Below are 26526 nucleotides of genomic sequence, written 5' to 3'. Positions count from 1 at the left end.
GCTTAGCTGGAGATTTTGATGGAGGCTTCAAGTTCACGGCATTTTAGCTTTTGTTATCATAAAAAGTAAGCACTTAACAGGATTGTTCATAGCAGATTTATTCACAATAGCCCCAAACTGAAAAATAGCCCAGGCCCTCAACAAAAGAGTGGCTACACAAATCCCAGCCTGTGCGCACAAAGGCGCTCCGCTCAGCAATCAGAAGGAAGGAGCAGCTTGCAGACCCAGCCACGGGGCTGGATCTCAGAGCCATTTTGCTGAGTGAAAAGAAGACAGCCGCAGAAGAGTACATCATGTACGATTCCATGAGGCCGTGGCCAAATTAATCTGTGGTGGAAAAGACAGACAGAACAGTGGTTGCCTCCGGAGAGTGTGGGCAGGGAGGGACCGAGAAGGGATTTGAGGGAACGCTCTGGACTGTTCCAGGGCCCCCCCTCGGGAGCATTTCTTACAGTGGTTATTCTGCACTCTTGGGTGGAATTCTTTCTTCCAGTCTGTGTCCCCACCAGACTGCAGGTTCCAGGAGGCAGGGACTAAGTTTGGCCTCGCAGACCCCAGCTCAGGAGCTGGCTTGGGGCAGATACCACTTAATGCTCACTGAAGGAAGGAGAAGGTGAGGAGGAGAGATGCGGCCGTAAGGATTCACCCAGCTCACCTCCAAGCACGGGGAGCGCAGGTGGTCAGGGGCGCTGTCGCTGTACTCGGAGGTGGAGGTACAGCTTCACGTTGGCGTGGGGACCACAACCAGTGAGTGAGCACAGCAGAACCCTGAACCAGTCCTGTTCTGTGGAGACACAGGACCCCCTGGATGGCCAGCTTCGGCTTGAGGACTCCCTAATAGAACCGACTAAACCTCGTCTGGACGACAGAGCCATCTAGACACTCCCTCTCTCCTCTGCCCGGGGCCAGACTGGTATCAATCACCAAGGGACCACTCTCCAGGTCTTTCCCAGCTCACCTCCATTTTCTCCAGCAGGAATTTCCTCTAATAAAACCCTTGCAAGTTGCATGCCATCACAGAGGCTGCTTCTCAGACAATCCAAACTCACATGGAGGAAAGGGAGTGAGTGAGGAAGGGGCCAGCCCCGGCTTGGCCTGCAGCCACGCCCTGACTGCATAGTGATGACAGCAACTTCTCTTTGCTGGCTGACAGTGCCCTGCATTGCAATTCATATTTTCCTGACCTCGGCGTCTTGCCTCCCTGGTTAGCTTCCTGAAGGGGGACCGACTGACCAGTGTGCTGTGTGTAGTTTTCGCCTTTTCCAGGGTAGGAAAGCAGCACCCACCCGCCGCACCTCGTACACAGAGGAAGCAAAGTCCTGGGCCCTCAACACACAGCCATGCGAAGGATGACAAGTGATGTGTTCCAAACCATGGCAGGTGACCCATTCCTGGGTCAATCGAGTGTCGATCACCATTGAAAAAAAAAAAGGAAACAGAATTAAACAGAATAGACCAGAACAAGGTGTAAATACAGGATATGTCACCGAAAGAAGAGGTCAGATTTGTGTCCTGAGTGCTTTGCTGCAGTTCTTACAGATAAGTGTGTTTGGACCAGGTTGTGAGGTAAAATGTATTCCTCAGCGATGGTGGGTTATGGTCAGAAATGCTTAGAAAGTGCTGATCTCCTGATGTTGTCTAGTTCAGCGTTTCTCCAGGATGCATTTATCAACCAAAGTGTTCCATTCAAAAGGGATTTCCGAGTTACATGGGTAGAACAACCCGGAGCAAACCACTGACCCAACGCAGAGGACATCTCAGGCCTTCTCAGCCTGCTTGGAGGTTCACAGGAGCTCAACATACTCAAGGCTGTGTCTGCATCATCAAATCTACTGAACATAGACCTTTTCAAACATGTTTGAGTCCTGAGTGCCTCCTCTCTCTTCTATTTCTCATCACCCTGGAGCACCTACAGCTCTAGATACCGGGAGACACGCTGACAGCTCAGCCCCGCCCCGCAGACTTCTTACCGCACTGTCCTTGTTAGTGGGATGGGGGGCATGGCTAGTGAGGGGCTGACCCCCACCTCCTGGCATCCGACCTCCTACCTGGACAATGATTTTTTAAATTTATTTATTTATTTATTTAGTGGAGGTATTGGGGGTTGAACCCAGGACCTTGTGCAAGCTAAGCATGTGCTCTACCACTGAGCTATACCTGCACCCCACCCCCTCAGACTATGATTTTGCACACAGTTTCTTCTTACACTCAGAGACCCACACAAGGGACGTGGACACCAAATGGCTTTTCCCATTACTCCCCAGTAGGCCCCCAGGATGCACCTGACCTCTCCCCTGGCTCTTCTGTGCCAAGTGCATGCATCTGCAAGCCAGTCATCTGTCCCGGGGATAAGTCCTGGGCCATGAAGAGAGGGCGGTTAAGTGGCCCACACGGGGCTAGAGCTGTGACCTGGGCCTCATTCCCCCTACTCAGCATTATGGAATGAAATAGGTGCATCCCAACAAATGAAAGTAAGTCCTATCAGCCCGCCAGGACCTGCTGCTCTCCCCTAATGGGCAAGGAGGTTAGTCTGACTCAGAGGACAGTCTCAGAGTCGGGAGGTCTGGGTTCCAGCCTATGTCCTTGCTGTGGGACCGGGCGAGGCCCTGGGCCTTATGAGTAAAATCAGGACTTAGTCTAAGTGATCACATTGACAAGGAACAGTAGAGGCAAAGTAGGCCTCGGAAAGCTTCAGTTCATGTCTTTGGTTGAAAAGACGAAGAAACCGAGGCCCAGAGAGGCCAAGTAACTTTGATGAGTCCACAGAGCACAGGTGAGAACTGGGCTGTCTGGCTCCTGTTTTGGCCCATTCCCATCTGCCCAGGCTGTCATCTGAAGGTCCGCTCTACAGCAATATTTTCCAGTATATAAAGTAACCACAGTAAAGGGGCAGGCAGCATACACAGCTCATCTTGGAGGTCCGTAAGTGGCCTCTAAAAAAATAGGAAATAATTTCAGAAATTGTAATTGTTTAACACAGTATTTGCACACTATGATATTTCTAAGCACTTAAAAAAATCTTCTAAGCTCAATATAAGAACATGAAGAATTTTTTCCATTTCCCCTTGACAAACTTCTCCCTTAATTCCAAATAAACAGCATGTATGTTATTGGGTATTTGTCCGACCTCTGAATTAATCAAGACTTTCAGGTGCAGTGGATAAAAATCCAAGTAAACTAGTTTGAAAAGAAGGGGGATTTATGGCTCACATAAGTGGAAGTCCATTCACAATTAGATTCAGAGACTCAAGACTCGTTAGTTCTTTTTCCCTTGTTCTCACATGCTCTCCCAACTCTGCACATTTCTGTGTGGTTGGTGCCGCCTTTTCTCCTTCTAAAGTTATGCTTTCTCCATATGGGAGAAAGCATACAGTTCCGCCAAATAGGTGTTGTTTCTTCCCTCTTCTTTTTTTTCTGATAGAAGATTGATGTGATACCTGGAGTTGCAGCAGCTATCTTGCAACCATGAGGGAAAGGACAAAAAAAAATCATGAGTTGCAAACCAGGGCCAGCAAGTTGCTGCCTTGAGACTTTCTGTTATGTAAGAAAAACAATCCCGTATTTGTTTAAATCAATGTAGTCAGTTTATCTCATACTTGCAGCCAAAATATTCCTAACTAATACAATGGATAAATCAGATTCATTGTAGCCATAAATAAAATCTTAGAAGTTATAGAATCTGGTAGAGGTCTATGTCTCTATTTATTCAACTCTTTTGAGTTCTCAGTTATCCATCCTTTCAAACTTTGGGGAAGATGAAGAAGACACAGTTCTTTTACCCAGAGGAAGCTTACAATTAAATAGAGCTTAAAATTTAGGCCAATGTTGAACAAAGAATTCCTGCTCGTATTTAATTCCCCAATGCTGCAATTAAGCCCACTTGCTTTTTATTTCATCCTCTGTAGAGCTCAAGAATGGCTAGTTACCATCTTTTTAAATAAGGAAAATGACTTAATTAAAAATACACTTCTGTCTCTGTGATTGTGTGTGTATGTGTGTTTCAGTTTGTTTTCCCTGGTTAATTAACACCAATTTCTTTGACTTTCTTCACAGATCTTATTTTTCAAACTTCTAATATTTATGTGAGATTTGATCAGACAAAATCTACAGGTAAAATTTATGTGATCTCTTAGGATCTCTGGTCTAGCTAGAGAACAAAATTGTGAAGACCTTTGAGCCTCCTGCTTTCAAATCCCTTTGGCCCGAAAGCTGGAGCCACACAGCCTCTCCTGGGTGATTAAATCTTCATGTTTGTGACTCTGACTCCAAGCTCTGGAATCAAGATTGTCCCTGGTAGAGGAATCAGATGCAACCTAAGCTGAAGGACACCTGACTCTGAATGAGGTCTATGGGCCTCTTTTTAAAATTGAAATATAGTTAATTTACAATGTTGTGTTAATTTCTGGTGTACAGCATAGTGATTCAGTTATACATTTTTATTTATATATTTTTTCATATTCTTTTTATTATAGATTATTGCAAGATATTGAATGTAGTTCCCTGTGCTATACAGTAAGACCTTGTTATTTATCTATTTTATATGTAATAGTGTGTATCTGCTAATCCCAAACTCTTAATTTATCCCTCCTCCCCTTTCCACTTTGGTAAACATAAATTTGTTTTCTATGTCTGAGTCCGTTTCTGTTTTGTAAGTTCATTTGTATCATTTTTTTTAGATTCCACATATAAATGATATATGATATTTGTCATTCTCTGTCTGACTTACTTCACTAAGTATGATAATCTCTAGGTCCATCCATGTTGCTGCAAATGGCATTATTTTACTCTTTTTTATGGCTGAGTAGTATTCCATTGTATAAATATACCACAGCTTCTTTATCCAGTCATCTGTTGATGGACAGTTAGGTTGTTTTCAAGTCTTGGCTATTGTAAATAGTGCTGCTATGAATATTGGGGTATATGTGCCTTTTTGAATTAGAGTTTTTTGATTTTCTGGATATATACCCAGGAATGGGATTGCTGGATCATATGATAAGTCTACTTTTAGTTTCTTGAGGAATCTCTCTACTGTCTTCCATAATGACTGCAGCAAACTGCATTCCCACCAGCAGTGTAGGACACTTCCCTTTTCTCCACACCTTCTCCAGCATTTATCATTTGTAGACTTTTGAATAATGGCCATTCTGGCTGGTGTGAGGTGATACCTCATTGTAGTTTTGATTTGCATTTCTCTGATAATTAGCAATATTGAACATTTTTTCATGTGCCTATTAGCCATTGTATGTCTTCATTGGAGAATTGCTTGTTTAGGTCTTCTGCTCATTTTTGGATTAGATTGTTTGTTTTTTTGTTATTAAGTTGTTTGAGCTATTTTAAATTCTTGAAGTACATTTCCTTTTTGCTTAAGCCAGGGTAAGTAGGTTTTCTGCCCTGAACCCCACACGTCTGCTAAGTGCATCCCCAAATCCTGTTTGGAGCAGACACCTCGGATGTGCCATGAATGGTTCTCCCACTAAACTCTTTAACACCCCCATCCTCAGGACTGACCTCAGGACTGACCTGAGACTCATGTCCTCCCCTGCTATAGAAACCAGTCCCTGAACACACCCTCAGGTCTCTCCTGTAGCAGGGCCCTTGCACCTCACCCAGATTCCCAGCGGCTCTTCTGCTGTTTGCTGCTAAAAGCTCGCATGGCCATCCTCACCTGCGAAATGCCCTTGGGAAACTGGAGTTCCAACCCCTCACTTGGGGCAGTGGAGCTTTGGCACTTTGGTGTGATTTGTTGTTCAGTGACAGAATCTGGAGACCTAAGACATCAATCTTTAGCCTTTATGCAAATGTGTATGATGGTCTGATCCTCCCTGGTCCTGTCTGGCAGCGCAGACAAGCCAAGTTCTGGCAACGTCCGTTGATAATCCTCCTGGCAAACACACTTGGAAAAGCTGTGGCTTTCCAGGATTCCACTATCTGGAAATGGGACATCGCCATCATTTGTGGGTTATTGCTGTCATTCCAACACCCCGGCGGTTTTGTGTGTCAGGAATAGATGATGCTGTACTGGTTGTGTGGTCAGGCAGATGAGTCAGGGGCTGTATTTTCCCTTCTGAACACATTTTACTTATAATATGAATAGTGCTTTCTGGGAAATCCCCAGATGTCAAGGTTTAAAAATCCTGAAGCAGCTGTTGTGACTGGGTTTTGTTTAAGTAAAAATGCCAAAGAAATTTTCTTCTGAGTGTTACAAGGAGAACCAAAACTGGGAACTTGAAAGTGAGGTACGCTACTCTCAGAAAGTAACAGGAATGATTACTGTCATTGCCTCCTTGTGGGCCAAAGGCTCTCTCTCTCCAAATGAGCTGAGGATTGAATGAGTCTTCATATGCAAGTCCTACAAGGTATACATGGATGTGTGTGTTTTAAAAAGCTTGCTGTTTTTCTTGCATATTTCAACCAACGTTTTTAAAACAAGAAAATGAGCATCTAAAGTATATAGACTCAGTTTTAAAAAGAAGACAGAGTCACAAAATGGGTACCTCCCCAGACAAAACACCACCTGATATCTTTGGCTTAGGTTTGTTTTGCAGTGGAGACCAGGAGAAGCAGGAGGGTGGGCTGGAGACCACTGGGGAGTTTGCTTCAGATTATTAACCTCACACTTAGGAGAACATTTGGTATGCCCCTGAAATCTCAAGATTTACGTTCATTCATTGTTCATTTTCTCATATATCTCTTTAAACCCAGGAACTCGGCAGCGTAAAGTCTGGGAGAAGTGGAAGAAATCAAGATGGTGAGAGGGTCCTTCTTGAACAAACTGTTTCTGGGCCTCTTCTTACACTCCTTTGTTCCTGACTGTTCTGGTTATCCATTGCTGCATAACAAGTAACCCCAAAACCTAGTGGCTAAAACAACAGCCATTTAGTTTTTATCATGACATTTGTGGGTCAGAACTGGGGGAGGGCTAAGCTAGGTGGTTCTGGTGGTGTAAGTCAGTGAGGGCTGGAGTGGCCTGGGGCTGGCTGGGCATCTCTTCCTCTCCTCATGTGCTCTCTGGTCCTCTCCATGTGGTCTCTGTGTGGGCTAGTTTGGGCTTCCTCACAACATGGCGACCTCAAAGCACTGAGCTGCTTGCTTGGTCACTGAACGTTTGGAGAGTGAACTCCAGCTATCGAAGAGGAAGCTGCATTATCTTCCAGCTACAGAAGTCACATGGCTTTACTTATGTCACATTTTATTGGTCACAAATATGTCACAAACTGCTCAGATTAAGGACGGGGAAATTAGACTCCCCTTTTGGTAGAGGAATGGCAAGGTTCTTGGGCAGGAGATATTGTTGGAGGCTGTCTTTGGAAAATATAATTAGCTGCACAGCCCAAGTCTGGTTCCTCGAGTCCCCGTCGATCCTGTGAGCTGCCTAAAAGGGTTTTTCAAACTTTCTTTACACCTTAAGGTAGCCAGAGCCCAGGTCTCTGGTGTGCAATGAGAACCCTGCCTGACACACTCTTAAGTTTATTTAAAATGAAGTTTACATGTAGATTCCTGGTTAGAGCCTTTAATGGGGCTTAGAGCAAATACAAGAGCAGAGGCGACTTTTGGAACCAGAGTTTTCCTCCTGAAGATAATCAGATTAGTGTAATGACTTTGAAAGGAAAGGAGAGGTGAGAATACGACCTTGCCTTGTTACGTCTTGACCACTGAGGTCTAGTCCTGCATGACTTTGCTGGCTGTCTTTTCAGAAAGTGCTAACACTTGTCAAACATTGGTAATTTCTTAATAATAGCCTTGGAGCTAAGATGCTTATACTAATGCCCAGAGAAGAAGGCAGATGCTTGAGTCTGGCCTGTTGCCATCCAGCTGTTGCTTAGCTGAATCTGCATGCCAAAACAAGGCCTTAGCTCTGTTAAAAAGTTTCTCGTGCTCTCCCCTATGCTGCCAGTGCCGTCAGCCTGACCCTTGATACTTGGACTTGGAAACACTAGGGCCGAGAGAAAAGACCTCGGTGATGATTGACGGATGGAGAACTTTATGCCAGGACTCCCACTTCAGCCGAGTAGAACTGATGAGAGGGAGGGTAGTGGACCTGCAGCCACTGGCATTTAAACCCTCTGAATGTGATTCAAAAAGGGCTGGGGAGAACAGAATGAGTTAGGAGGAGGGAGAGAGTGGGCTTTTCAAGAAACACTTTTTTCCCTGAACCTCCATCTCTTGTATTTTTATTTATTTATTATTATTTTTTAATTCGAGTATAGTCAGTTTACATTGTTGTGTCAATTTCACATGTACACCATAATGTTTCAGTCATACATATACATACATATATTCCTTTTCATATGCTTTTTCATCATAGGTTACTGCAAGATATCGAATGTAGTTCCCTATACTATACAGAAGAAACTTGTTGTTTATCTATTTTAAATATAGGAGTTAGTATCTGCAAATCTTGGACTCCCAATTTCTCCCTTCCCACCCCCTTTCCCCCCTGGTAACCATAAGTTTGTTCTCTATGTCTGTGAGTCTGTTTCTGTTTTGTAAATAAACTCATTTGTGCCTTCTTTTTCAGATTTCACATATAAGTGATATCATATGGTATTTTTCTTTCTCTCTCTGGCTTAGTTCACTTAGAAGAAACATTATTAATCCAACATGTAAGTACTGTATTAGCTCCTGGTATGAATGGTGCTACAGTCTGAATGTTTGTGTCCTCTCAAAATGCATGCACTGACATCCTAATCCCCATAGTGGTGGTATTAGGAGGTGGGGACTTCGGAAGGCAATTAGGTCACGAGGGTGGAGCCCCCATGAATGGGATTAGTGCCCTTATAAAAGAGGCCCCAGAGAGCTCCCTGGTCCTTCCCACCATGTGATGTTATATAAAAGAGATAGCCATCTAGGACGTAGGCCCTCGTCAGACAGCAACTAGTGGTGGTGGTGGTGGGGCGCCTGAGGGGGATGATCTTGGATTTCTCAGCTTCCAGAACTGTAGGAAATAAATGTTGTGTATAAGCCACCTGTCCTATGGTGTTTAATTACAGCAGCCAGAATGGACTAAGACAAATGGTACTCCCTTGTTTATCCTGTTCATTCATTCATTCATCATATTATTTTAGAAGTCAGGGCATTCCAGGAAATGGAGGAATGACCAGATCACAACCATGAGAGCCCTCCTGCAGTTGGGGAAATTGGAGAGGAATAAATGGCTACCTATCAGGCCATGAGGTTAAATCTCAGTTAACAAAACCTTTTGAAGGAAGCCCTTTATTAAAAAATAATATTTGGAAAGACTTTTTAGAAGCTGATATCTTGAGAAGCTGTGTTCACAGTGTACCACCTGGCCCACGTGCTAACGTTAAGAGTTTCCTCCTATACAGTGTGGGGAGGGGTGGGTGGGGCACCTTATGTCCATTTGCTCATCATCAGTGTCAGCCTTCAAGTGTCCAGTCTCTCCCAACACCACACACATTCATCTCCTATTAGCATAGTAGCTACTCAGATATGCTAAGCATAAAACTTACCTTACATTTCTATAACAACATGTCAGAGGGGACAGAGGTGGTGGAAACTTATTCCCAGTCAATTTCGGGACTGGCCCCAGCTCCCCTAGAGTTGTGCATAAGTCCACATTGGGCCAAAGCCTGAGCAGGCTTAGGGAACCTGATCAGTGTCACCGACATCCAGGGTGGCATCCATTCCAACAGCTTCACATCCTCTGGTTGCAATATATAGTGGCAAACTGTCTTCTCCAGTTGTCTAAATTGGTGGCAAGGGAGTTAATACCGAGTAACAAGAAGTACACTGGGGGATGGGAAATCAGATCAGTTAATGTATAAAAATATTATCCCATTTTTCTTCACTGAGTTATTTCCACAATCACCTTTATTTTATTATTTTTTGGCATCTGTGGAATATATAGGCTTCCTACATATTCATATGTATACATATTTTTTCTCCCTCAGGTAATAAACTTTGTTCACAAATGCAAGTTAATAGATATATCCCATGAATGGAATAACCAGGGAATGGTATGGATATGAAAAGCTTTTGGTAAAGCCAGAGGCTTCCTCAAGCTGCCAAAAGCCGCGTGCTTCATCCTACAATCCTGCAATTTATTCTCTGACCGCTCTTTGCTCCAGAAAGCAAGTCCTATCTCAGCCACAGGAGGGCCCCAGCTCCCTGGAACTGCCGGACTGACAGACTGAGAATTTAGAGGTAAAAATGAGGAGCGGATTCAGGAACAGAGTAACACTGAATTTTTTTGTTTGTATTGGGATGAATGGAACTGTTGGCAATCATCCAAACACCCCCTCAGATTGACGCTGCCTGGGAGTGGCATCTGCCAAGTCTTAGTTTGATACACTCTGGACAAAAGTCCCTGGCCTCGGCCAATCAAGGCGTAGAAGCAAAATATGCTAACCAGCTCCCTGCCCTACCCGAGTTCACACTTCCACCTGGCTGAGGCAGTCACAGGCGTGTTTGGACACCGGCATGAGGATGCCGGCTCCATTCTGACCAGGAGTGTCAGGGACTTGCCAGAGTGGGGCATCAATGAACACAGGGCAGGGGGCTCCTCCCAAACCACTGGCTCTGGGGCACAGAAATCTGACCTTCTTATAGGAACGAGGGTCACCCTACATGGGGCCAGCTTTCTGCAGCCCTTTCTTATGGAGCAGCCACCCAGCCAAACCTCACTGTGGCTGCAGACTCACTTAAACTATTAACCGTGATGATAAGGATGAATAATTCCTGTACCTCCAGGGCATTCACGAGGCTGCTTATCTCTCCAGTTGGCCCTGCAGTGTGGCTGTTCAGCTGCCCTGTAGAAGATCTGGTTTCTGTGCTCCTGCAAATAAACAATTAGGTCAGTAGCTCTTGAGGTTCCGTCGCTTTTGATGGGTCTGTTTTCTGCGTAAGTTGTTACTGCTCTTTATAGATGGGGACTGGGCTATTTTGAGCTCCACTGGGAGAAGCCCGGTAAGATCGTGGGGTGGGGGTGGGAAAGAGGTGGGCAGAACAGAGGGGGAGCTAGGATCCTCCTGCTTGGAGCCTCGGTGGGGCTGGGATGCAGCACAATGCCTCTGGCTGCTGGTACCCATGGCCTTCATCATCTCCAGAGTGGGGCGGTGCAGCTGAGGCCAAGGGAGAGAATTGCTCCAGCAGGGGGGCTCCTTTAACTGAGCTTTTACAGGAATCGTACAGTCTGGCCCCGGCTGCTTCTTACGCTTGCCTAGGCTGGCTTAACTCCCCTCCTTTCCACAGGGGGTGTGCGCTTCCCTATCAACTTGGGGGCTGCGTTTTATCGACCGCGAACACTCGGGAGCCCAGTTCTGGGGCCATCTGTGACCTGTTGGGCTGTAATAGCTTGGTTTGCCCCGTGTTCGGCTCCCTCCCTGAGTACTTAGTGTTAAATCATAGAGGGGGAAAGTGTGAGCAGAGGAAAAACAGCACTATTACATGACCCCCGATGAGACCGCTGTGATAGAATTAAAAGCTGCCGCCCTAGGACATTCTAACAGATGACATTGTGAGGTTGCCAAGGTAACCCACCAGGATACAGTTCCAGCATCTTTGGGGTTGATGCTGGGTAGGCGAGGTCAGTCAGAGGTGAGGCCCAGTGTGTCCCCTGGCTGGCCAGTCCACGACAGTCAAGTGGAGAATCAAGGCCGACCTCTCCAAACACAGATGAACCCAGCCTCGTCTCCTCATTGGCTAGTCCAGGTGAAAGACAATCAGAATGCTTCCCATGGTTCAATGTAGGTTCCCCAGAGTTGAAAAAGATCTGGAGACAAAACGACTCACCTGGTGGCTCCATGCATGCTTATTAAACACCTACCAGGTACCGGGTAGGAAGCATCAGAATATCTAGGGGGAGAGGTCAGGGGCTCTAGGAAACCCTAAAGAGATACAGATCCTAGCAGAGGAAAAAAAGACATTTAAGACATTTACACACCGTTAGTACTCAGGAAAATCGTGAGTGGAAGAAAATGAAAACAATTAGAATAATATTAATCTCAAGGACTGGGTGTTTAGAAAAATGATGTGCAAAAATCATACAGAGTAGAAATGATTTGCTTTAAAAGAAATCAGCTTCCTTCCCCCGACACACCAAGTTATGATGCATTCCCCCTTTCTATCTTCTTCTAAATACTCTGTGTTTACTTTTGAAAGACTGGTTAACACCTATAAATGTTATTTTCTTTCTCCCATGTAAGGATCAGAAAGATTTCAGATGTAGTAACTCAAGGCCTTGGGTTCCTTTTGGCGTCAGAGGTGGGTGTTCAAAACCCTCATTGGTACCATCGGACACTTGCCTTCACACAATACTGTTTCAACATGGACTTGGGCTGTCCTCCAGTCTTGTTACTTTCCTCCACTTGGTAAACTAAGTGGTGGGGAGGGTGAGGGAGGTTGGAGGTGATGGTGGTGAGAGAACCCAGCAAGTGGTAGGGTGGAAAAGGAAAGGGGCAAAAAGAAAAACACAAACAAAATGGTAGTGGGGGAGGGGAAGGAACACAGAACGGAGGTGCCAGAGAAAAAGCAAACAAGGAAGAAAATCTCTGAGAAGCTGTGGTTCCAGGAATTCCTGACAACAACACAGTGCTTCGTGCTTCCTTACCCCCTGAGGGGCGTTATTAGTACCAGAGGGACAATATTAAAACACTCATGGGGCCTAAACCAGCTCTCCATCCTGTGGCTCCAATGCCTGAGGCCCCCTTTTTACCCAACCAGAAAATGTAGATAATTGATTAGATTATGTCCGCTGTCTTGTTGTAGCCCCCTTTTAATAATCTTAATAATAATAACAAGGATAATAGCTAAGTTATAGAGTGCTTTTCTAAACACTTGACATGTAAAACCCATGAGAAAATGCTATTTAACGAAGGAGGAAGCTAGCCCAGAGCAGTTAAGTCACTTAACCCAAGTCACGCAAAACACGGATGGAGGCCAGGAGGCCCACCTAGGGATTTGGCTCTGGGGTTCCCACTATTAACCCTTACACTGTAATTTTGCTTTGTTTAAAAAGCTCCAAGAAGAAAGACTTTTATAACGGGTTCACTGCCTCCCATTTTTCCTTCACTAATGCAGCCCTGGCCTGGCGCTTCATTTATATAACCGTCTCCTTGGGCAGCCGAAAGTTGCGAGGCCAAGATGGTTCCCCAGATCTTCTCAAACCTTCAGGGCGCCTGAAGTTGGTGGGGACACTGGCATCATCCCCCTCCCTAAGCACTAACTCCCGATATAAAGTAGCCGCCTGGGCAGGGGCCCACCTGTGGAACAGGGCGGAGGAACGGTCCTCTCTTAATGATCCTCCCTCTCCCCCCGGTCACCCCGCCATCAGCAGTTTGGTGGCAGTAGCCCTTCAGAACCCCAGCCCCAATTCTGAGGGGTCCCAGTCCCCCACGCGCGCTCCTGACGCGCACGCGTTCGGCTAGGAGGGGTGGAGAGGCTGGGTGGGTGAGCGAGCCTCTGACCTCCGCGCCAAAGGGCCGCCAGGGTCGCGGGGGGCGGGGGCGGCGTGCGCAGCGCGCAGGTTGCGGGCCTCGTGGACGCGGCGGCGCGGAGGGAGCGCGGAGCGGGCGCGGGGCGGGGAGGGGGCGCGGGGTGGGCTGGCTGCTCAGGCGGCGGCTGTCAGGGGCCGCGCAGCTCCCCCGAAGATGCAGCGCAGCATATTTTGCACATGAGTTCAGAGGAAGAGGAAGTGTAGCCGGCGGACGCGCAGCGGCGACGGGGGCGCGTCGGGGCTGGAGCCGGAGCGCGCCGGGCTCAGGGCGCAGCGAGCGGGAGCGCGGCGGCCGCGGGCTCTTCGGAGGAACAGACGGACGCACGAGTCGCGGGAGGGACGGACCCACGAGCACGCCGCGCCGCCTCCCCTATCCCCACCCACCGGCGCCCACGCCTTCCCCGCGCCGCCTCCTCTGCATGGCACAAACTTTCCTCCCGGGACGGAACACGCTGTCTCCGGGAGCCCGCGCCCGCGCCTTCTCCTCGGCTCGTCCAGAACGGTAGGTGCGCGCCTGCAGGACTCGGGCGGAGGCAGGCGCCGGCGGAGCTGGACCCCGGCGGGCAGGGGGAGCCCCACGGGGCGCCTCCCTGCAGGTTGCCGGGGCTCGGCGTGCTTCCCAGGCGCCGGGGCTGCCCGAGGGCCACCTTCCTCGGTCCCCCGCGCCCCCGGCCCGGATTGGATGGGGTCGGGCCCGGAGCCATGGGACGCAGGGGTCTTGGGCTAACTTTTTGGTTAAAAAAAATCGTATCTGGCGCGCTATGGGGAGAGGCACCTCAGAGCAGTCTGTTGGGGCTCGTGGATTCCTCATGCTCGAGGACGCCTAGGAAGGAAGCGGAGGGAAGCTCCGAGGCTACAGGTGGGTCTAGGGTGCTCGGCAAAGGTCAGGCTGGCCGCGGAGTACAGGTTCGGGAGGGCGCGAGGCTGGGGTGGGCTGGGGTGAGGTGGGGTGGAGACGCCTCCCGGCCCTTCCATGTGCACCCTGGGACAGGGGCTTGTTCCCGGGGCAGGGGTGCTGGATGGGCGGGAACAGACCTGCGGCGCGTTCAGAGGAAGCGCCAGGGCTACTGGACGCCCAGAGACTCGGGGCGCGGGAAGTCCCCGGCCCTGAAAACGGGCATTTCCCTCTGTGTAGTAGTGTTGTTGTTGTTGTTGTTGTTGTTGTTGTTGTTGTTGTTGTTGTTGTTGTTGTTGTTGTCGTCCCCCTCGTCCTCATCCACTTTCCTAGGCTCCAAGGTCAGGGCGGGGGTGGTGGCGGCGTTTCTTTCTGGAAGCCTGGTGGCCCGCCATGCACAGCCCCCTCCTGGGCCAGGGCTGTGCCCTTGACCTAGAGTGTCTTTGGTAGCGAGAACCGCGAGAACCGCGTGGAGGCCAAGGTGCACTCCTTGGGCACGCTGCCTCCCTGTTGATTGCTGCCCTGTGCGTTGTGGCTGATCCCAGGCACCCTCGGTGGTGTCTGTGAGTTCCTTAGGGGGCTTAAAACAAACAAAAAGTATTAAACAAAAAAATAAGTCTGACACCAATCCCTGCAGTTGAGTGGCTGCCCCGGTTCCCAGCAACAGTCTCTTCTTGTAATTAGTACAGCTGTTTTCAGATGCTGGGTGCAGTCCTGCCAGGAGTCTTCCAGTCCCTGCTATCCTGTGTCATCTCAGGATAAGTGAGGCCCTGCCAGGCGGAAGGACAGGCGTAATGTGAGCGACCTTTGGGCCTGTGGGTGGGGCGTGCCCTACACCCCACGTGTCCCCTGGCCGCTGGGATTCCTAATTTGTCCCTCTGAACAGCTGAATTCCCCACCAAGTTCAGGTGACCCCAGATGTCACCATCCCACAGAAGGGTTAAGCAGCAGGCTGTTCGGGGCTCTTTGCTGCGTGTGTGCTAACCTCAGTGAAATCACTTTAACCTCAGATGGAGCTCTGCCTCCTCTTCTGCCTTTGGTGAGGTTTCTGGCCAGAGAGCTGGGACGTCATTCACTGGCTGCATTTTGTATAGCAAGTCACTGGGTTGGTTTCTCTTTGTTTGTCTTTTGGCTGCATGGACATGGGGCAGATGGAGGTGGGGTGCAGTGAGCTAATAGATTTGGTGCAAGAATTGAAAGGGAATAAATTGGGGGTACAAGTCAGTGAGTTCTTTTTCTCCCTCTTAAGCAGGAATTTTTGGCTTCCGTTCAAATAATTGCTTTGTCTGTAGGGAAGCAGGCAGAAAATCTTTGGCATGAGTGATGGGAGTTCCTGTAAAGCCACTTGTGTTCTTCCAGTCCTAACTTTTCAACAGAACTGAAATTAAAGGAACCCATGTCTTGGTGGTCATGGGTGTCTTGCTCAATTGCTAAGTTGGTGGGCTGAGGAGAGGGCACTGGAATGCTTTTCCCTGCCCATCTTGTTTTAAAAAATAAAGAAAAGTGGCGAGAACATTGACCACCCAAATACCCATATCTAGACTCTGTGATTTTCCAGTATTGGCTTTATTATACACCTGACCATTATTGTTTTATATATTTTAAATTAAATTGCAGACATTGGTCCAGATCACTTCAAAACATTTCAGCACACATTTTATTATTCAATCTATGCACATGATTTTCCTAAGGTAAAATTTATACATATGGTGAATTTATATATACATACATATATGCATATGGTGAAATGCGCAAACCTTGAGAATAACATTTGCATAATGTTTTGACAGACGCGTGCACCTGTGTAACCTCAGTATCAAGATAGAGAATGTAGCTGTCACCCCCAGAAAGTTCCTTCACCCCCATTCCCAGTCAGTCCCTGTCCCGACCCCTTCCGTGGCAACCGGCTGCTTGGGTTGTTTCTCACTCCAAGTTCGTTTAGACTGGTCTTGAACTTCCTATAAGTGGAATTCCACAGCATTGTGTAAGGCTTCTTTCACCCAGCATGTTTTTGAGATTTATCCGTGTTTTAAGTACCAGTCATTTGGTCTTTCTTTTTTTTTTTTTCAATTGCTAGCTTATATTCCAGGCTAGGTCTCTACCACATTGTGTTTTTGCATTCCCCTGTTGATGGACATATGAGTTATTCTCAGGTTTAGGGGTAGGGGACTGTAAATGAAGCTGTGATGAATATTTGTGTACAAGTCTTTCTGGGGATATATGCTGTCCCGTCTCGTGAGTAAATGGAGTGGAGTTGCTGGGGCATAAAAAAGATGTATGTGCACCTTATAAGAAACTGCTAGACCTTTTTCCCAGCGTGGTTGTACCATTTTGCACTCCCACCAGCAAAGAAGACAAATGTGAGATTCCAGATACGACCACTGATTTTCCTCTCCCAAAGTCAGGAGCATGGTTGACCAGTGTTCTTCCGGGGCCAGAGGGGGCCAGAAATTGGGACCACCCAAAACCATCTGAATCACGTTGTTTCCATAGGTGGAGGAGCTAAGAGAGGTCCCCAACTCTGCCAGGAAATGGGTTTACTCTTAAATTATTGCAGACGATCAGACAAATATTTTATTTTTAGAGATCTTCAGAGAAGGGAATTCCACAGGGGAACATACCCTTGATTATGAAAGAAGATTGAGTGCTTTCTATATAAAGAAAAATAACCCTCAAGCCCCACAGAATTCCACGAAACTTCTGCTTCAAAAGTTCTGGGGGATTTTTGGCCTGTTGGTCTGGTTTCTGTGAACCTGGTGGAGATTCCTGTTGGATCTCACCGGCCTGTGCAGCTGGTTGTTGAAAGTGGTGATGTCTGCTTTGGGAGGTAGATCAGAATTGAGGTTTTTGAAGGCTCTAAGAACAGCTCTCATGTTCAAGTGTTTTGGCCTGTCAACACCCCCTTATTGTCCTGGCAGAGAACATGGGTTGTTCCCCCTGGGGTCCCCTTACACCTTAGTCCCTGTCAGTGGACCAGTAGCCAGACCTGGTTTGGCTGATCCAGGAAACAGGAATTGAGCCTCCTGCCTGATTGAATCCCCAGGATGAAGTTTTTGCATCTCGCCGGTGGGTCTCAGTGGGGTCAGATGACAAACAGGGCTGAGTCCTAAGACACTGGGCTGTGTGTGGGGGACTGTTCTCCTCATCCGACAGCCTAGTACGGCGCCTGCCTCAGAGCAGAGGCCCCGAATGAATCCTGCGACTCTCAGTACCCCTCTGGGTGACTGCCTCTCAGGAAGGGGACAGGGAGGGCTGAGATGTCAGGGCCCCAAGACATGTTTTCCTGTGGCCTGGGAAAGAGGCCCAAAGTGTTAGGAAAATGGTGCCAACTGTGAACTTTCACTCTAGTAGCACCGTTCTTATTTTATTACAGATTTTACTGTTGTTCTTAGCAAAGTAATAATCATAGCTACTCCCTTGCCAAGTGCCCACTCCTCACCAGGCGCTGTCAAGCACGTTGCGTGAAGTCCCTGAGTGTCTTCCTTGTAAAAGGCGGATACTGTTATTATATGCATTTTGGCCTTAAGGAAACTGACACTTAGCAAGGTTAAGTAACTTGCCGTGAGTTCACATTTTCATGTTTCCTAGACATTAAGGGAAGAAATTGGGATGTTCTGGTTTTGCAAATGCAGATTCCATCTGCAAGCACAGATTTCCAGATGCATGACGCCATCGTAGAATAGAAGTGTCAACTGGAGAGGTGGAACAGAGTTGCAAGAAATGGCACCCTTGAATCACTTTCTTTTTTAATTTATTAAAAAGTTTCTTTTTTTTGTTTATTGAAGTGTAGTTGATTTACAATGTTGTGTTAGTTTCTGGTGTACACCATAGTGATTCAGTTATATATATATATATATATATATATATTCTTTTTCATAATAGGTTATTATAGGATATTGAAAAGAGCTTCCTGTGCTGTACAGTAGGACCATGTTGTTCATCTACTTTATACATAGTAGTTTGTATCTGCTGATCCCAAACTCCTACTAATTTATCCCTTCACTTTGGTAGCTGTACTTTTGTTTTCTATGTTTGAGCCTGTTTCTGGTTTGTAAATAAATTTATTTGTATATATATTTTTTTAGATTCCACATATAAGTGATATCATATATGACATTTGCATTTCTCCCTTTGGCTTACTTCACTTAGTACAACGATCTCTAGGACCATCCATGTTGCTGCAGTTGGCATCATTTTATTCTTTTTATGGCTGAGTAGTTTTCCATTGTATAAATATACCACAGCTTCTTTATCCAGTCATCTGTTGGTAGACACTTAGGTTGCTTCCATGTCTTGGCTATTGTAAATAGTGCTGCTGTGAACATTGGGGTGCATGTACCTTTTCGAATTGGAGTTTTCCTCTTTCCCAGAAATATGCACAGTAGTGGGATTGCTGGGTTAAGTTTTTGGTCTTTTAAGGAATCTCCATGTTGTTTTCCATAGTGGCTGCACCAATTTACAATCATACTAACAGTGTTAGGAGGGTTCCCTTTTCGCCACACCCTCTCCAGTATTTATCATTTGTGGACTTTTATTAAAAGATGGCCATTCTGACTGGTGTCAGGTGATGCTTCATTGTGGTTTTGGTTTGCATTTCTCTGATAATTAGCGACATTGAGCATCTTTTCATGTGCTTATCGGCTGTATGTCTTCTTTGGAGAAATGCCTGTTTAGGTCTTCTGCCCATTTTTTGACTGGGTGGTTTGCTTTTTTGTTATTGAGTTGTATGAGCTGTTTGTATATTTGGAATCACTTTCTTAAGTCTTTTTTTCTTTTTCATTTTGTTTTAAGCTTTCTGAGATCTGGGGCCTAGACAGAGGTATGCATTTTGGTGACAGCTTAAGATGTTATTGGTTGATGATGATTGTCATTTTATTGTAGGGAAAGAAAGACATTGCCAGCTGTTTGGTTTGAGTGTCTGTCTCTGAGCTGTCCAGTACAGGAGCCAGCTACATGTAGCTATCTACATTTAAGTATGAATGAATTAAAATGAAATAAGGTAAAAAATTTTGTTCCACAGTCTCACTGACCACCTTTCAAGGGCTCTAAGTCCCCATGGGGTTGTTGGCTGCCAAGTCGGGCAGGACAGATGTACAGTATTTTCATCCTCGCTGGAAGTTCTGTTTGACGGTGTTACTCGACAGTAAGCACATCTCTTTTTCCCTTCAGCTTAAGAATTGGCAACACTCTTGGCTATTTTTCACTAACAAAGAGATAAATGTAGCCAGACATTTCTTTTATGTTTACCTTTTAAAGGTGTGTGATTTTTTCCCTCCCATTCACATTCAGGTTTTGACATCAGTTTGAGTTTCCCTTTTTTCCTGGGCCCCCAGAAGGGCTTTCGTTATCATCACCGTGTATTTTACCAAGATGCTTTCTCTGAAAAGATCGGTACGTTGGCAAGCTCTGGCCACGGCTTGAGTCCTGTTAATTCCTCGCTCTCCAAATAGGAATTCAGTTCAGCTTTTAAATATGCATCTGTGGGACTTACTCCCTACCTGGGTGGAATTCAGGAAGAAAAATCGCTCTCAGCGGGGCCAGAACCAAAGAGCTAGAAAATCAGGTTGCATTGTACGCGTGATGGCTACCTGCCAAGACTGAGGTGGAGGAGACACCGTCTGGGGCACCTGCGAGCTGGTTGGGCGTTTTCCTGGGTCTGGCCTGCCCCCGTGGGTCGGGGGTGCTGGAGGGCCCGCAGCATCATGCCTGGTGGTGCAGGATGGTGGGGAGGGTGCTCGGCTCTCCCCTCCTCCGCGGTGTCCACCACTTAGGGTCGGTTCAGAGGAGAGGGGCCCCCAGACCCATCAGGGCTGGGGAGTCAGCATCAGCTCTGTTTGCCCAGCATGTTTGAGACTCATCAACTCTTATGTTTCTTGATGAGGCTGTATTGGCTGTTTCCACACTTTTTCAAGCAGCAAGCCGGCTGCACATCACTGACAATTTGGTTTGGCTTTTACAACTGAAATATCCCGTTGGCCTATCCAGATGCCCCTGGATGGACGGCATTTATTCTTTGCAGAGGATCATCAGTTTCTGTTCGTGTGTGTGTGTGTGAACTCCTTATTTAGTGCTTCACCCTGAGGAGGTACTGCTGGGGAAACCTTCAAGTTTTGTGGAAGAACTCCCAAATTCCCCAGATTTGGAGAAATGTTTATAATAGACCTTATCCATGAAGTCGAATGAGAAGAGATTAGGTGCATCGCAGACTCTGGTTGATGGAACACGGCCGTATCAGGTGTAACCGAATTTCAGAAATACGGGGTACAGGACATCAGACTCTTCATGTAAATACTTCTTTAATTTAGAGAGGTCTTTCGGGACTTCTCCAGTGTCTTGGGGCACTTTATAAGCACCGTTCAGTGTGGTGTAATGATGCCAGGTTGACAGGAGTCTTTATAATGGAGAACAAGTCACACTAGTGCTGGTGCGTAGGCAGCTTTCTCTGGGTGCCTGGGCTCTTCCAAGCCCTGCCCAGTAGTCACGTATTTAGTCCTCCCCCTACAGGTGGGTTCTGCGGTTATCCCCATTTCAGAGTTGAGAACCCTGAGGCTAAGTGGCTTCCTGGTGGTCACTCAGCTAGTGGTCCGGCACGAGAACCATATGCTGTGCCGTGCTCTTAGGAGGGTGAACTTGAGGGTGACAGGCTAATATTCCATCCAGAAACTTCCCGGATGATAGGCACCTGTCATACTCCCAAAGAATGTTGATGGAGGAGGTACTTATTGTCCATTGTTGGGGCAGGGCATCGGGGTAGCTGCTGTTGGGGACAAAAGAGATGTGGCTGCCTTCGAGAAGTTTGCTGTTCCTGGGAGGACGAGGCCATCCCCAAAGCCCCAGGGCTCTCCCCTGAACTCAAGGCTGGTCCATGCCACCTCCACCTGGACAGAGTTAACACATCCAAAGCAAACTTCATCTCTCCTTGTCCAGCTGCCCCTCTCAGGGCCGCCCCGTCTCGGAAGGTGGCCGCCCCAGCCTCCCAGGTCACAGACCCTAGAAGCATCTAGGGTGCTCTCTTTTTCTCATGACCTGTTTCCAAACCACCAGTCCATCCCACTGCCTGCCTTCAAAATGTATCCAGAATTCAGCTGCGGCGCCCACCTCATCACTATCTGGTTTCTCTTTTCCCAGGGTCAGAGTGATTAGATCTTCCCTGAGCTGGAAACCACCTGAGGGCTCCCATCTCACTTAGAACAAAGCCAGAATCCTGACCACGACTGCCCGGCCCCACATACCTGGGCAGCTCCGGGACATTCCGGCCCGTTTGCACCTGCGGCCACCATGCCAGTGGCACCTGCCCCCTTATTGCTCTGTCACCTTCCTTGGGATCTTGCTCACTGTCACCTTCCAGGGGAATTCTGCCCTGAGGGCTCTTTAAAATTGCGCCTCCTCCCCTGTACTTGCGATCCCTCTTCCCTGCCTTATGTGTCTTTATGTGATGTGCTTTTAAGTTGAAAACTTCATTCATTATTTTTAATGTGTCTAGTATCTGTTTCTCTGCTCCTGAAATTAAGGTCCATGAGGGCGGGGCTGTTCTCGTTCTGTTTTGTTTTGTGTCCCCTGGTTCACTTCTGTGCCCCAGCAGTTGGGAAAGTGTCTTGCATGTGCTGAGGGAGGGCGTGATGGTTAATTGTACGTATCAGGTTGGCTAGGCGGCAGTTTCTGCTCAAATGGCAGTCAGTGGAAGTGATGCTGCGGGGGATTTTGAAAGATGTGATTAACGTTTGAATTCGTACAGAAGGTCACCCTTCGTAATATGAGTGGACTTCGTCCAGCCAGTCCGAGGACTTAGGAGAAAGGACTGCGGTCTCCCGAGGAGGAAGGAAGGATTTCTGCCTCTAGGCAGCTCTGGGACTCGGGTCTGCCATCACCACTTCCCTGGGTTTTTGGCCTGCTAGTTGGCCCTGTAGATTTTGGACTGGCCAGCTGCCAAGTCCAAAAACAAGTCCTTTAAACAAATCTGCCCTGACTTCCCTCTCCATAGATCTCTGTAGATTTCTTTACACACACACACACACACACACACACACACACACACGCATGCACGCTATCCTCCTGGTTCTGTGTCTCTGACCCGAGTACAAAAGGTGGAGATGGCAGGGAAAGGGGTGTCAGGCGGGGGGTCTAGTGGAGGTAAAAGAAGGGTGTCTGGAAGCCTGCTGTGTAGGCAGGACAGCACTGGCTCAGCCCAGCCCGGTTCCAGGGTACGTGCAGGGAGCAGAGGCTGCAGGGCTGGGAGGGAGGGAGGGTGGGTGAGGTCCAGGCTGAGGACTCCAAGCTGGGCAGCAGGTGTGATTTCTGCTCTTTGAGCCACTTGTGTGTGCAGAATGGTGGATCTGACAAACACCGATGCTAGGCATCAGGTGGATGAGAGACCAGGGGAGCCGGGGGAGAGGAAGGCTGCCGACAGTCCGGAGGAGGCAGTGGCGGGATGGGAAGTGTCCCCAGCGCTTGGCACCCCGCTAGCTGCAAGGGCGAGAATGGTGGCAGGAGGAGGCTGATACCTGGCGTTTGGAGCCTGGATGAGATCGAGGCCAGTGGTACCACCCGCAGAAACCCAGGAGGAAGGACAGGCTTTAGGGCAGGATGTTGCGTTCTCTTTGGGGTGTATTCATCCAGAAGTGCCTGGAAAGTTCCAGGTGAAGATGCTGAAATGGGTCCGTGAACATGTTCTGTGAGAGTCAGAGAGAAGTCGGGCTAGGAGGGGTTCTGATAGCAAAGGAGGAGATGATGCAATTGTGTGACATTTTTGAGCCATGACACAGCGAGTCTCTATACGGGAGGTTCCCAAACCCCACCAGGGCGCTACGGCAAGGGATGGTTTAGGTTTTAGAGGGAAGCATGGTGATGCTTGCCACGTTGGATGCCATGCTCACTGCCAGCCCGAGGGAGTGCACGCATCCACGTCAGAGGGCCCCGCCTTCCTTGCAATGACTTCATAGCTTCGCAAGGCTGGATGTTGGGTGGTTGCTAAGGAAATGACTGCAGAACAGGAAGTGAGGCTGGTGGTGTCCAATGGGATTCCCAGCTCTGAGATGTTGCCTGGTGCCAAACAGATGCGCACAGCCCATTAGTAATTATGGGAACTTAAGGATGAAGAGAGAAGATTTTTTTTTCTTTCACCTTATGTATTCTGTTCTTTCAAAAGGCTACTGAGTTGTTTGGACCTGACTACTTAATAAAAGTTGGAGGAAAATTGTGCTCTACACTGGAATTTGACACAGCATTGTAAAATGACTATTACTCAATTAAAAAAAGTTAAAAAAATTACATAAAAGCAAATTTCAGACACCAAGAAAAAAAAAGTGAACTGGAGATGTGGCGTCTAGCCTGGGGATGCTGTGAACTGGGGGTGTCATGACCTGGAAGTCTTGGAAGCTTTACCCGGAATTGTTCTGGGTGTATGTGTGCTTTGTATAAGAGTAAGAACAGAGACAGAAGATCGGGGACAAAGGGACGGGCATGAGGGCTGCATCCCAAAAATCATATTTCTTCAAAAATAAAAAGTGTGAGCAAGTAAAATTTGTTCAGTCAGGGTACTGAGTACATAGACGTCTCATTTTCTCTCCTTATTCGTATGTCTGGCATCGTTTATAGTGAAAGTAATTTTAAGAGAGCAGGACAGGAAGCTGGGGTAGAATTTAGGGGTGCACTTGTGTTTGCGAGGGCAGCAGAGAGCCTGGGAAGGGAGAGTGTCAGGTCTGGAGAGATTCATAGGTGGGGGTGGGACCACAGGGGTGAGCGAAGCCTTGTTCTTCTAGATTGTGATTCTCAGCCCCGGCTCAGCAGCTTAAGAGCGACCCCAGGCCTCTGGGGCCTGGGTGCTAGGAGATCGGAGAGGGTCAGGAGTTGGAAAAGACGGGGTTTGCTCTGAGAGCGTTGAGTCTCCACCTGGCATGTCAGTGAGAATCACTTAGGGCGGTCTTAAAAGAATGATGCTTGGGCCCCACCCCCAAATGCCTGGGCTTCAGGACGTTGAAACATCTCTCCCGTGATTGCAGCGTGCGCCCAGGGTAGGGGACAGCCCCAGCCCAGGGCTGCTCCAGCTTTCCTGCGATTCGGACTTGAATGAGTCACGCATGGAAATGCGGATTCTGACTGAGTGGTGCCGGGGCTGTTGGTCTGAGGACCACACTCTTGAGTAGCAGGTTCTTCCGGGCGGGGGGTGGGGTGCGGGCTCTTCTGAGTTAAGGGTGGTCGTGATGGAGGCTGGCTGGAAAGTCTGGATCAGGTGCCGCCGAGACGTGGGGTGGGGTGGGGAGGGGTGGTAAGCAGGTGTTTTCTTTTGATAATGTAAAGACCCCTTGTTTGCCTTAGCTTTATTTTATTTTGTTTTTTAACCCCTGTATTGTGGTATGGTTCCTGTACAGTAAACTACACATATTTCAGACGTACACTTTAATGAATTTTGATAGCTGTAAATGCCCACGAATCCACCACCACAATCAAGACAGCTAACATTTCCATCACTCCCCAAGAGGTGCAATTTTCGAATTCCCAATTTATCCCTTTCTATCCCCTTTCACCCTGGTAACCATAAGTTTGTTCTCTCTGTCTGTGAAAACAGAATACACATTCTTCCCACGTGCCTTATCTTTTGCCGTGTGACACATGGCTCCCAGACTTGGCCGCCGAAAACAGTCATAGACATTTATTCTCTCCCAGGGTTTCTGTGAGCTAGAAATCCAGCAGCAGCTGAGCTGGGTGGTTCTGACCTAGGGTCTCTCTTGAGATTGCGATCAGGATGCTGGCCAGGCTGAAGGCTTTTCCTGGAGCCGGAGGGTCTGCTCCCACCTGGGTGTGGAGTTGGTCGTGGCTGTTGGGTGGACGCCTCTCTGTGGGGTTGATACAGCGTCCTCACAACACGGGGGCTGGCTTCTCCCAGAGTGAGTGAGCTGAGACAGAGCAGGGTGGGGCCCATGGCACCTCCTACAGCTTCGCCTGGGAAATCACGCTGATCCATCACCACATCCTCCTGGCTACACAGATCAGCCCTGTTCAGTGAGGAGGGGCCCACGGGTGCACACCAGGAGGGTTAGCCAGGGCCCTCTTGGAGGCTGGCTGTGATACACCTTGTGGTCTTCAGCTGGAAAAGTAAACTAATGCGCATGCAACACAGGAAACTTGAAATATAGAGAAAACCATAAAGAAAACGCTACCCATGACCTCACAGCCCAGAGGAAAGTTCTGTGAACGCTGTGGTCTCTGTCTTGCCAGCTAACAAAAGAACGTGGATTTTGATACACTGATACACACACAGGCACTTGTTAAAAAGTGGCACTGTGAAATAATCCCATTTCATGTAGATTGTCCTCTTCCTGGTGTGGAATAGGAACACTTCCAAGGGGTCAGTTTTAGTTTTCCTGGGACTTCTGTCTTAGATGGTTTGTAGGATGTCAAGATTTGACGCCTTCTGAAAGGTTGATTGGATTTTTGGTTTTTATCTACATTTCTGGGTGGAGAGAGATGTTCTTATCATGTAAAAACTTTTTTTTTTTTTAATGGAGGTACTGGGGATTGAACCTAGGACCTTGTGCATGCTAAGTCTACCACTGAGCTATATCCTTGACTCTGTGGAAGCTTCTTGATTTGAATCACCAGTGCTTACTTTGGGTGCCTGAATGATGCAATAAACACACTTACATCTTCACATGTGGGATTTGAGTGTAGAAATAAAGGATAAGTGTAGCAGCTGATCCAGCATTGTTGCATATCATTGCCCCACCTCTGGCTGCTTGTCGGGAGCTGTTGGCAGCTGTGAAAATTAGCTTTACCGTCACCCTCAGATTAGCAGCTAGTGTGGTGAGTGAGGGCTCACTCTTAATGAAACTAGTTTGTATTTGAAAATATAACTACTTTTATTGCCCCCATTATTTAAATACGTGCATGCTCACTGATGATAAAAAAGAGCCTTTAAACTGAGGGATTTTTTTTTAAACCCAGCTGAAAAAAATAATCTTTTAAGGGTGTAATCCTTTTTTGAAGTGGTTTTTTAGGATTTTATGGGCATCTTGGGAAATATTTTAAAAACAAATTAGAAATACTTTGAAAATCAAAAGGTAAGCATTTCAACATTTAAAGTGGCCCATGGCATCGAGCCCTATTGCTGATCAACCTTTTCTGGAGCCAAGTCTAGGGCAATGAGCCCTGTTTTCCATGATGGAGATTTCCTGTGCGTGTC

General features: G+C 47.6%; 1 protein-coding gene across 2 annotated transcripts in view; it reads left to right on the top strand.

The window, feature by feature from the left end:
- The first annotated feature begins 13576 nt into the window (after positions 1–13576).
- The window catches only part of RFTN1 (raftlin, lipid raft linker 1), a 177046-nt gene continuing 164096 nt past the window's right edge, over positions 13577–26526 (top strand). The window contains exon 1 of one of the 2 annotated variants that reach the window (XM_072945905.1): positions 13577–13955. Coding sequence is in view for 1 of the 2 variants with exons in the window: in XM_006205325.4 (XP_006205387.2) it covers positions 14156–14312 (157 nt within the window). In the remaining variant the exon portion in view is untranslated. Of the gene's footprint in view, positions 13956–14009; positions 14313–26526 lie in introns of those variants that run through there. The other variant, XM_006205325.4, reaches the window with a different exon arrangement.

Source organism: Vicugna pacos, chromosome 1 (genome assembly GCF_048564905.1).
Source record: "Vicugna pacos chromosome 1, VicPac4, whole genome shotgun sequence".
NCBI lineage: Eukaryota > Metazoa > Chordata > Mammalia > Artiodactyla > Camelidae > Vicugna > Vicugna pacos.
Note: the sequence above shows the minus strand (reverse complement) of the source record. Positions and strands in the feature narration are given on the sequence as shown.